The 12,206-nt window shown below is 45.6% G+C and overlaps 1 protein-coding gene across 2 annotated transcripts in view; it reads left to right on the top strand.

Moving 5' to 3' along the window:
* Positions 1 to 12,206, top strand: part of ABCC5 (ATP binding cassette subfamily C member 5) — a 91,225-nt gene that overhangs the window by 28,593 nt on the left and 50,426 nt on the right. For both annotated transcript variants that reach the window (XM_070406703.1, XM_070406704.1), the window contains exons 3-7: positions 3,055 to 3,212; positions 3,403 to 3,558; positions 4,237 to 4,384; positions 9,145 to 9,378; positions 9,513 to 9,686. In XM_070406703.1, the coding sequence (XP_070262804.1) occupies positions 3,055 to 3,212; positions 3,403 to 3,558; positions 4,237 to 4,384; positions 9,145 to 9,378; positions 9,513 to 9,686 (870 nt within the window). The remainder of the gene's footprint in view (positions 1 to 3,054; positions 3,213 to 3,402; positions 3,559 to 4,236; positions 4,385 to 9,144; positions 9,379 to 9,512; positions 9,687 to 12,206) is intronic.

Raw genomic sequence — 12,206 nt, forward strand, 5'->3', positions numbered from 1 at the left:
TACTTTCATATACATTTTACTAATTTTCTTTCATCTCTGACACTTCTATTATAGAGAAAGGGCAAATAGCAATATTAAAATATGTCTTCTAATTAATTCACTTTCAATGTGCATGAATTCATGCACAGGGCCACTAGTGTCATGATAAAAGCAGATGTCAAGAGAAAGATCTAATAGAATTCTATAATGCCTTCCAAGAGGTAAATATGTTCAATTAAAGTCATATACTCATGGGTTGCTTTTCAGTATTTGGCAGTACTTATCTGTGTGAAAAGACATTTTCAAAGATGAAATTGTAAAATCTTGTCACAAATCAACATTAACAGGATGATTTGTAACTGATTTTGATGAAAAGGAAAACCATTTTAAACTCCAGTTAAGTGGCTGCTTCCCTGTGTTTGTTTCAGTGTATTAGGTAGAGCTGCTATGTCTCCTGGAATTGATAGAGTGGCCTTGTGTAGTAGGTGTCTTGTAGCGCCCAGTGGCTCAGCCTCCCCGTCACCTGAGCTGGGCCCTCTAGGTGGGCTGTATGCACAGTCTTGTTGTAGTTGAGCCTTGATTGCTGTTGGCATCACTGGGAGGAATTGACCTTCAGGCCAATGGGAGAGCTGCTGTGCAGGAGGCACCCCTGTGGAGCAGGACTTGCTTCAGTGGGGCTTTGGTGCTCACTGAGTCTGCCCCCTTGAGTGTGTCACCTGTGGATGTGTACAGTTGTCATCTGGTATGGACTGAAGCTGTCCACTTGGTGCACTGGCTCTGGAGTCTCCTGGGAGGTGTAAAGTCAGCCACTGCCTGAGGCCACCCAGCAGGAGCTACAGAGAGATCAACAGATGGCTGCTATTTGTATTGGGTTGGAAGTGCCCAGGCGAGGCGGGGCTGTGAAGCAGGGCAGGCTGGTGCTAGTGCGAGGTCTTGGGCCTCTTATTGATAGGTTTGGAGCATGCTGATGCCAGCTACTGCTTGTTTGAAAGGTTTTAGAAAAGTCTGAAGTCTGAGCCAGGATGTCCATTCATATGCAAAAGCTGCTGCAAACAGCTCGGGTGAGGCTGAAAATTGGATGGGATGGGGTCTCGGGAAATCACCAGGGTGGAGCAAACTGTGGGTCATGCTGATGGAAACTCAGATATGGCTGCCAGTCAGCCCTAGGATGGGAGAGGTCCCAGCACAGGAACAATGATCCCTATGAGCACCCCCATCTGGGAAAAAGGTGCCCCCAAGTTCCTGCCCCATGCCTTTATTTAGTTCATTATTAGGTTCTATAGTCCATACCCACTAAATAAGTGTTCACCTTATGCCTAAGGACTTGGTAGAGTGATTAATTCTTTTCTTGGTGTTGACTCATTTGTCATTGTGTTGTTACTCTCTTGAGATTGATCTGCCTTGCCTTTGACAAAGGAAAAAATGTGCTTCCCTTTTGCCTGGACTGTGTAGTTTCCTGATACTAAGCAGCAGCACCTCGCCTGTGAATTAAAGCTATTGTATTTGAGGAACAATCCACTGAGGCGCCCACGCCTGTGATCCCTCTGCATGAATCCGGCTCTCTCAGTTCAGCTAATATTTGGCATCTGTTCTGTGTGGAAAGGAGTTGGGGGTGTAACAATACTTTGTGTAAAGCGCAGTGTGTTAGGTGCTGCAGCCCTTAACTCTCGATTTGGGGAAATATTTGTGATGATGTGAGAAAAGGATGATGTACTTAAAATCCTCTCTTGAGGAAAAATGCTCTGATTCTGCAACAGGAAGGCATGCGCTTTCGTTCCTTTTAGAGAAAATGGGGATAGCTTCTTGGCCACCCTCTTCTGCCACAGTCAGACATTGAACTTCATGCATTTCTGTTCATCCGATTAATTGATATTTATAAGCTTTATAGCAAATATGTATAACTTTGTATTTCAACTCCTGAGACCCTCGGCTTCATGCTGCAGAAATTTGGGTATGGAGCTCTTTAGCTGTGCAGCCAGGGCGAAAACCCTGTCCTGCTCTCCCTGTTGCTGATAAGAGGGAAGGACAGGAGGCATGTGTCCATCTTCTTTCTGCGTGACGGGGCTGCCTAATTGGGGGTGATCTTTAATTTTTTGTCATAGAAAATGAGCAAAAGAATTTGCAGTTATTAGTGAAGTAATTGTCTCTCAGCCCATATTGGGAAATGAAAGATAAAGCATTTTGGTGACAAAAATATAAATTTTAGAATGTACAACACAAAGAGTGAATTCTAATGTAAACCATGGGCTTCAGTTCAGAGTAATTGTGTCAGTATTGGCCCATCAGTAGCACATGAGCCACACTAATGCAAGAAATGGATGGGAAGGAGAGAGGGCAGATGAGAAGGTACATGGGAACCCTGTACTTTCTGTTCAATGTTTCTGAACCTAAAAGTGCTCAGAAAAATAAAATGAAGTCTATTAGTTTAGAACAGCGGTTCTCAACCTGTGGGTCGCGACCCCTTTGGGGGTTGAACGACCCTTTCACAGGGTTCGCCTAAGACCATCAGAAAACACATATATAATTACATATTGTTTTTGTGATTAATCCCTATGCTTTAATTATGTTCAAGTTGTAACATTGAAATTGGGGGTCACCACAGCATGAGGAACTGTATTAAAGGGTCACGGCATTAGGAAGGTTGAGAACCACTGGTTTAGAAGTTTTAGGTGTCTGGTTTTTAATGCTCCTAAACAGGTTCATACCATACAAGATGTTTTACCCATGGACCTTTTTTTTTTTTTTTTTTTTTTTAATATATTTTTTATTGATTTTTTACAGAGAGGAAGGGAGAGAGATAGAGAGCTAGAAACATCGATGAGAGAGAAACATCGATCAGCTGCCTCCTGCACATCTCCTACTGGGGGATATGCCGGCAACCCAGGTACATGCCCCCCGACGGGAATCGAACCTGGGACCCTTCAGTCCACAGGCCAACGCTCTATCCACTGAGCCAAACTGGTTTCGGCGAACCCACGGACCTTTGGAATGTCTCAGTTGAGATGCATCTGGCCTGCAGTTTGATCTGTTATGTTCCGATGTTGTGATGTCTTCTCTCCCTATCTGCTCACACAGTTGGAATGCCAGGATGCCTTGGAAACCGCAGCCCGAGCTGAGGGCCTTTCCCTGGATGCCTGCACGCGTTCTCAGCTCAGAATCCTGGATGAGGAACATCCCAAGGGGAAGTACCATCACGGCTTAAGTGCTCTGAAGCCCATTCGGACCACCTCCAAGTAAGACGTTCTCCTGGTGACTTCTCTGTGAAGCACCAAAAGCAGTGCTGAAAATGCGGGCGAAGACTAGACCACTTGGGGAGCCCCGTTTCTAGTCCAGAGCTCTGTTTACTAAACAGCGTTATTATAAGTGCCGGCTGGCCTCTCGGTGTGTGTTGACAGTTTTGTGCTTTGGGTTTTCTCTCCTTAGACACCAGCACCCAGTGGACAATGCTGGGCTCTTCTCCTGTATGACTTTTTCCTGGCTTTCTCCCCTGGCCCGCCTGGCCCACAAGAAGGGAGAGCTCTCCATGGAGAACGTGTGGTCTTTGTCCAAGTACGAGTCTTCCGATGTGAACTGCAGAAGGTAGGCGTCTCTGGTCCACCCCGGTGTCCCACGTACTGGATGCGTAGGGCCTGAGTTAGGGGTGTGGGTCCAGCAGTGTGAAGTCCTCAGCTCTGTCCTTTTAAGATCGGGGCTAGTGGGTGGTGGGAGGGTAGCTGGGATGACTTCCTCTTTGCTCTTCTGCTTTATCTCCTATTTGACCTTTCATCCTGTTTTAACCACGGGCTTTCTCTCTCTCTCTCAGCCCCGCTTCTCTTCCTGAGTCTACAGGGAGATAATGTTGCTGCCTTGTGACAGAATACATTTTTATGGTAGCTGATTGTCATGATTAAAATCTAGTTTACAACTCTACATCTTACCACAGGATCCTTCAGAAAGCGTTAGTGATCCCTGAGAAAGGAAGTTCTTATCCACAAACAAAGGCTATGCAGGGATAGTCTTTCTGGGTGGAAGGAAAGACTTTTGTTCTCATCTGTATTTTCTGTATCCCGAGAGGCTCCCTGTGCAGGGTAAAAATATAGGCACCGAGGAAGGGTACTTTTTTTTTCCCAGAAGGTGAAGGCTAGGTGCATAATTTGAAAGGAAAGACTCCTGTGAGTGGTGTCAAAGCCTGGAGACAAAAAGTGATGGCAGGAGGGAAGCGAGGGTGTGTCTGTTCCCTGGGGAGATGTGTAACGGAGGACATGTGCCCTTGTTAAGACTAGAGAGACTGTGGCAAGAAGAGCTGAATGAAGTTGGGCCAGAAGCTGCCTCCCTCGGAAGGGTTGTGTGGATCTTCTGCCGCACCAGGCTCATCCTCTCCATCGTGTGCCTGATGATCACGCAGCTGGCTGGCTTCAGTGGACCAGTAAGTTCTAACCATCCTTTCCGACAGTGCCCAGGGGCCCGGCCACGGCCAGCTCTAACACTCTTGTTCTGTTGCAGGGGTTGTGCTCACCTTTGGGCTAGTTAGCAGCCTTAGAGATGCCTCCAGTTCTAAGGAAAGGGAACAATTGCTTTTGGAGTGAGTGGCTTGTCAGCAGCTGGAAGGATGTGGGGGCCGAGTTGCCAGATAAGAAACAGAACTGGTTTGCTGTCCTGGGGCGGAGGGGAAACTGAATGAGTCCAGCTCCGCACAGGACTGTGCTGCTTTGCTGTGTGTCGACATGGAATGACAGTCTTGGTTTGGGAAGGTGTGTCTCTCAGTGCCGTGTGTGGGCGAGAGCAGCTGGTATGGCATAGGCTGTTGAGCTAGTGCCGGTGGACGCACCAGACACCTGGAGGCAGAGTTGTCACATGTTTGATGGTTCCGTAGCAAATGAGTCCTGAAGAAACTAGAGGACTGTGGGGGATTTTTAGAGTGTAATCTGGAGTCCATTCTCAGTTTGGTCTATATTGTAAACTGCGGCAAATGTCGGGGTGGCAACTGTGGGTTTTTTCCTGGTGTATACTGAAGCAGAGTAGGTAAGAGTGACGTTCACCTGTCTTCTGAACACCTGTTTCTTACACCTGCTGTGCTGCCTTACACTTGAGCCTTTGATTAAATCTATTCTCTACATATTTGCCTTGAGGCATCGGAGCAGTAGTGCTACTATACTGTGCATTTTCCGTGTGTGGGTAAGCTGGAGGTTCATGGGTTGGGTAAGTATGTGCCTAAGATGCATGGTGATTAGGTAAAGCTAATTTACAGTTTTTCTGCTTTTTTAAAAAAAATGTTTGATGCCTTTTAAAAAAAAGTTTTGACCTCATTTCTGAAGCAAAAAACACTACTTTTCTGGTATTGGGTTTCTCCGTTTATTGACCAACTAACACATTTTTGTGTAAGTTTTAAGTAAGAGGGACTGTGTAACTGAATATTATGTTATTGACCAGAATGGCAAACGTTTTCGTAGGGCCAGCTTCCCCCAAGAAGAGCTTCTGTCATTGTTTCACTACAGGGCTGGTGGCTGCTCTGATCCTTCATAGAATTCTTTCAACTGGGTAGCACGCTCTTCAGGCTTTATTGATTACATTTGGCCAATGCAAGAACTTCTTTGGTTCCTCTCACCAAAAACTATTATTCCACAGATGGTTGGGATTTTCACTTTTTACTTGGGAAAAAAATTACCTATGCATGTTCACTTTGGGGGCCTACAGTCACTCCCTTGAGCATCTGAGTATTCCTTAATCTCTCTTTCAAAGCACAGCTCACTGAAACACTAATCTTTAGTAAATTCTCCTAGGTGCCAGGGAAAGCTGAGAGAGTCTTCCTAAAATAGGAGAACAGCAGCATGCTTTCCTTCTCTCTACCCTTGGGGAAGAGCACCATAAGGCCTGTCTTAGTTCATGGGATTCGTCCTAGAACAGTTGAGAAAGCAATGGTCCCGACCACAGTCTCTCCCATTGACAAAAAGATTAAAAATTGTAAACAATGCAAACTTCTTTTTTTTGGAGCGCCAATTCTAATAACTTCCTTTTCAATTGGAAATTGAAGAAACAGGCTGGCTTTGGGATTAGTACCAACCAGGCTTAAATCCTTTTGAGGAACATCTGTTTTAGATTTTTGCACATTTGCTAATATGACACAACTTTCAAACTGAATTAGTCTGTTCTTACAGAAATCTACGTAAGAACCCCCTCTCCAAATATGGCATATTTCGTATCTCCCCTCAGGCCTCACTGACCCTTGCTGGCCGTATGCAGAGCAGGTGAAACACAATCACGTTATTGCGTTTTGTTTTTAAACTGCTGGCCAGCCAGGACTGGACATCTGTGATCGAGATGATCCAAGGATTCAGTGATGCCAGTGGACCAGCACTCTGTGCAGGGTGTGTCCAAGGGTCGCCATAACATTAATGGAATACCAGAATCTATAAGGATATGGTCCCCTCCTAAGATGAGGGGCCAACTGGCTGAATTTACAGAGCTGATTTGTGTGGCCTTCTTGGATTAAGAGTTTAAAAGACCAGGCCTGACCTATGATGCGTGTGTAAAGAATTAGCATCCTCCCTGTAGATCTGCAAGAGAAGGCTACCTCCTGCAGAGCTATCTCTTGGTGAATGCTAACTCAGCTCAAGGGCCTTTTGGGGAAAGGACAGTGAAAAGCCTCTAGAGAGGTAAGTTTTCCACCCTTCCGACCTCTCTCCAGCTGCAGCTTGCTTGGTGCTGTCAGAATCTGGATTTGGGGGGAGTCTCTCTGTAGTGGAACCAGTGACAGAAGCTGTTCTTTAGAATTTTCAGGATTGGCTGTATTCTGCGGTCAGAATGAGAGAGTCAAGCTGGGCAGAATCTCTCGCCAAGAGTTCAGGTAAGGTAATGTTTATTCACTGGGAATGTTTTCCACAGCCAGACAGCTATGCTGACAATCTCACATTTTCTCCCAGTTTGTTTAAATTTACATGATAAATGTGTAACTCTTTTTAAACATAATTTTGGTTGGATTTGCCATGAAAAACTTTTTTTTTCTTTACCCCATACAAAATGGCTTGAAATGTAATTGTTTTTTAAAAACCGTATTGTTGGAAATGCTTTAATCTGCTCTGCTGTTTCCTCTCCTCCCCTCCCCCTTTGAAAGCTTTGCATAGTGTAAGCATTCATTATGTCTCTTACCTTCCCTGGCTCCTCCGTGTGGGAGGTAGTAACGCTATTACCGGTGCTGAACATGGCACTCTAAAGGGATGGGAAAGAAAGAACCCCAAACTGCAACCTGCTGTCTTTTCACGCCTTCCTTTGGAGACTGTTCCTTCGGGTGCCAAGGTGTATGAGAAAATGCTTTACTGCATCGCCATCTTGCTGAGTTGCTTCACGTGAGGAAAATGGGGTTCTGACCCTGCCACTCAGCGACTCAGTTCCACATTTTGGATTGCATACTGGAAAAGAAGCCAATCTTCTTGCTAGTAAACCAGCAAACCAGCTGTATGCAGTGGTGACCCACACAATGGATCTAAACCTAAAAATGAGGGAGGGGAAGGGTGGAATACGATAGTTCTTGCAATCTGAAATCTCCTACTTATTAAATCAGGTTATTTACTGAGACTTGACGTAAATCTGATCGGTGGGGGATCTCTTAGGATCTAGTGGACATCTGGTATTATTTTCCTCTCAGGAAAAATGAGAAATGCCAATTAACCCAGAGAGAGTCTGCGTTCTGGGATCAGCGTTAGCTTCTCAGGACAGTGGTGCCTGGCCTCCATTTTTGTCTGTCGTTCAGAGCTGGTTTCCAGCTAGAGCCCCCTTCGCTGGAAGGATCTGGGGTAGGTGGGTGGATGGGTTTCTTGTTAAATGTTTTTTTTTCGTCCTTCTGGGTGGGGGATTGGTTTGGCTTTCTTTTGCTGTGGCTTTGTTTTGTTTCATTTTGGGCAAGATCAATTTTAGCCGCAAGGATCTGAAAAGACGGAAGGATGCCACCCGTTTTTCCTTGAGGCCTAGATTTTGTATTCTGTCCTGAGCAGAAGTCATTCCTCATAGCCTAGCGAACCAATAGTGTCAGCGATTTTAAGTGGAGTTGCCTCTTTGGGGAGGTTGGGGCTTTGTTTTGTTTTAATTCTCTTTCCTTAGCAGCAAGGTCTTTATTCCTGGAGAATCTACTCCATTGCAGACTCCCTGCAGCGTCAGGAGCACTGGTCGATTAAGTGCTGTCAGCTTGATGTTCTACTCCGGACTCTGGAAGCAGATAATGGTTCTATTCTGTATTTCCACCGTGTGTGGCTAAAACAGCGGCCAGTGGCCAGATGACCTGTTAGATGGCTAGCCTTGTATACCTCGACTCTGTATGTTCCCATGTATGTTACCGCAATGCTCCTCCTGTTGTACAGTGTCTGTGAGATGCTCTTTGAAGATGGTACTTTTTTTTTTTTTCCTTTTTCAATAAAAGTACATTACCTCCCACTTCCTGGTATTTAATCCTGTTGCTGAATGTGCCTTGTGTGAGTGTGTGCTCCGGCGTTGCAGGACCTCAGAGCTGGAGGTGGCACTCGGTGGTCTTGGGGGCTGGCTGCCTTCCTCACTGCAGGTGGTGTTAGACATGTGCTACCTGAGGTAACATGTTTTTGTTTTCGGGAGGGAGCTGGGAGCGGGGAGGGCCCGCGGGAGGGTCTCTGGATTTGTGAAAAGTCTGCTTTGTTTGCTCCCTTCTGTGCTATTAAACTGCGGATGTTTATTTTCAGGAATGTTTTGCAAATGCACTTCTCACTCTTCCCCAGTCCAACTGTAGGTACACTGTTCCTTTTTATCAAATAAGCACGTTTGAACCGATTTCCCCCCCCCAAAAAAGGTCTTCATTTCATTTAAAGAAATGTATCAATGTGTGGAGCTGCTGGAATAAGGTCAAATATATACTTTTTAATGACTGTGTGTTGAGAATTAATTTCAGCTCATGGACAGGTTTATGTTACATTAGAAAGAGTAACAGTTGTGGTGCTGTCCTTAAGGAAGAACTTTTCAAATTAGAACTCCCTCCTGCAAGACGCCCTGAGGAAATTACTGCAGGCAGGCGTCAGTGATGTTTGGGCCTCCGAGGAGGTATTTCCCTGCCTCTACGCTGGCCACTGAACAGTGGAGCGGCCTCCTCTTTCTAACTTAACATAAAGCTGTGGCGTGGTGTGTGGGTGCTGTGCAGGTGCTGACGGCGGTGTGTGTTTCTCCCTGTAGGCCTTCATGGTGAAACACCTCTTGGAGTACTCCCAGGGCACAGATTCTAACCTCAAGTACAGCTTGCTATTAGTCCTGGGCCTCCTCCTGACAGAAATCGTGCGCTCCTGGTCACTTGCAATGACTTGGGCATTGAATTACCGAACTGCCGTCCGCTTGCGGGGGGCCATCCTCACCATGGCATTTAAGAAGATCCTTAAGTTAAAGAGCATTAAGGAGAAGTCCGTGGGGGAGGTGAGTAAGGGTTCTTGGCTTCAGGGCAGAGAGAAAGCTCCCTGCTTGAGCTGTTTCGTTCCTTTAGGTCCCCACTTTGTCCTGTAACCTCCTCCTGAGACAAGAGGGCACTCACTGCTCTCCATGTCTCCTAGCTCATCAACCTGTGCTCCAACGACGGGCAGAGGATGTTTGAGGCCGCCGCCGTGGGCAGCCTGCTGGCCGGAGGACCCATTGTCGCCATATTGGGCATGATTTATAATGTAATTATTCTGGGACCAACAGGCTTCCTGGGATCAGCTGTTTTTATCCTCTTTTATCCAGCAATGGTGAGTAAGCCTCCTTGCTGTATTTTGGCAGCGTCTTGTTAGATAAGTTACTTCCATTGGGTTATGTATAGCAGGCACCACTGAAGTTTCACATCTCTTATTGGAAATTTCCTCAAAGCTGTTCCTACGTTGGAAAAGTTTAGGAGGAGCTAGACAGTGCTCAGTCCACACAGGCAGAATCTGGACTTTGAATAGGAGCCTCATTAGCAGTGGCTCCTAATGAGATTTTTTTTTTTTTATTAGTTAAGGTATTACAAATGTGTCCTCATCCCCCCCGTTAACCCCCATCCTTCCCCCCCTCCTAATGAGGTTTTAAAGAGAGAATTTGAGTGAAGCAGAAAACCAGCAGGTGAACCCTGCCCCCAGGTAACACAAGAGTGTTTGAGTCACTCCGTCTCACGTTGGTACTGATAGGGTCCTCCTCCTTCCGTTTGGCAGCACTCAGTATCTGTGATTACTGTGAGAACAAATATTTGTCTTAGCTTCCTTACAAAGGGATAAGACTTAAATATTTGATTCTAATTTAAAGGGTCACTTTTATTGAAGATAGTATAACTACATGACCCTCATTTCATTTATAATAATCTTTTTTTTTTTTAAATTAAATCTTTATTGTTCTGATTACATTTGTTCCTCTTTTTTTCCCATAACTCCCCTTCTCCCAGTTCCCGCCCCACCCTCCGCCGTCACTCCCCACCCACTGTCCTCATCCATAGGTGCACGATTTTTGTCCATTCTCTTCCCGCATCTCCCATTCCCCTTCCCCCCCCCCGCAAGAATAGTCAGTCCATTCCCCTTCTATGTCCCTGATTCATTGTAATCACCAGTTCATTCTGTACATCAGATTATTTATTCACTTGATTCTTAGATTCACTTGTTGATAGATGCATGTTTGTTGTTCACAATTTGTATCTTTACCTTTTTCTTCTTCCTCTTCTTAAAGGAAACCTTTCAGCATTTCGTATAATACTGGTTTAGTGGTGATGAACTCCTTTAGCTTTTCCTTATCTGTGAAGCTCTTTATCTGACCTTCAATTCTGAATGATAGCTTTGCTGGATAAAGTAATCTTGGTTGTAGGTTCTTGGTATTCATCACTTTGAATATTTCTTGCCATTCCCTTCTGGCCTGCAAAGTTTCTGTTGAGAAATCAGCTGACAGTCGTATGGGTATTCCCTTGTAGGTAATTGAGTCTCTTTCTCTTGCTGCTTTTAAGATTCTCTCTTTGTCTTTTGCTCTTGGCATTTTAATGATGATGTGTCTTGGTGTGGTCCTCTTTGGATTCCTTTTGTTTGGGGTTCTCTTCGCTTCTTGGACCTGTAAGTCCATTTCTTTCACCAGGTGGGGGAAGTTTTCTGCCATTATTTCTTCAAATAGGTTTTCAATATCTTGCTGTCTCTCATCTTCTGGCACCCCTATTATTCTGATATTAGTGCACTTGAAGCTGTCCCAGAGGCTCCTTGCACTATCTTCACACTTTCGGATTCTTTTTTCATTTTGCTTTTCCAGTTGGGTGTTTTTTGTCGAATCTTTGGTTTGATTCTTGTGCTCCTCTGGTCTGCTATTTGGTATAATATTCTTTATTTCAGTCCGTGTATGCTTACTTTCTAATTTCTTTATCGTAGCATCGAGGGTCTCATTAGTTTTCGTGAGGCTCTGCTCAAGTTTATAGCAAGCCCTCAAAATTGCGATTCTTAGCTCCATATCCTCCATTTCTGTCATGTTTTTTTGTCTCCGCATCTTTTATGCTTTCTTGGTGCACCCCCTTGTGGTCTTTGTGCACAGTCTTGTTCTAGCCAAGCCTTAATTGTTGTAGTTAACACTAGAGGGATTTGACCACCAGGCCGACTGGCTGTAGGAATCAGCTGTGTGGAAAACGTCTGTCTTCTGGGGAGGCGCTAATCCAGCCTTTGCCTGAGGCAATCGGCAAATGGCTGTGTGCAGGGTTTGGGCGGGGCGGGATCAACAGGGCTGGCGGAGGGAGCAGTTATGGCCACTCTCAGTCCCGTTCCCAGAGGCTCTGCTTCTCAGAACCCCGACAGCCGCTGCAAACCTCGGAGAGAAAGCTGCCCTCAGGTTCCAACTGATGCCGGATAATCCCGCTTCTCCCGTTTGAGTCTGAGTCCCTAGAGACTCGCCCGGATCTGGAGCCCAGAGTCTGAGACTCCCTCCCGACCGAAAACGACAGCCGCGCCCTCAGCCACCAGCCCGCTTTCGTGCGCACCTCGGTACCTTTGTATTTTCCACACTGCGCCTCCTCTGAGCCTCGGTTTGCTGTTCTCTTTCCTTTTAGTTGTAGAGTCTCTCTTCAGCCAGCCTTCCTGTGGTTCTGGGTGATGTCCGTTCCGTCTTTTAGTTGTATTTTTGAAATGGTTGTTTGCGGCAGCGGTCTCCGGTGTTTACCTACGCCGCCATCTTGGTCTCTTCTCTCTATTTATAATAATCTTAAACAGATTTATTCCCCAGAGAGACTAGACAGCTCTTAAATTGGATAAGCTCTGATTTTGGCATAACATCTCTTT

The sequence above is a fragment of the Myotis yumanensis genome, unplaced genomic scaffold, assembly GCF_028538775.1.
Source record: "Myotis yumanensis isolate MYYU_CA2020_CCGP unplaced genomic scaffold, mMyoYum1.0.hap1 SCAF_2, whole genome shotgun sequence".
Lineage (NCBI taxonomy): Eukaryota > Metazoa > Chordata > Mammalia > Chiroptera > Vespertilionidae > Myotis > Myotis yumanensis.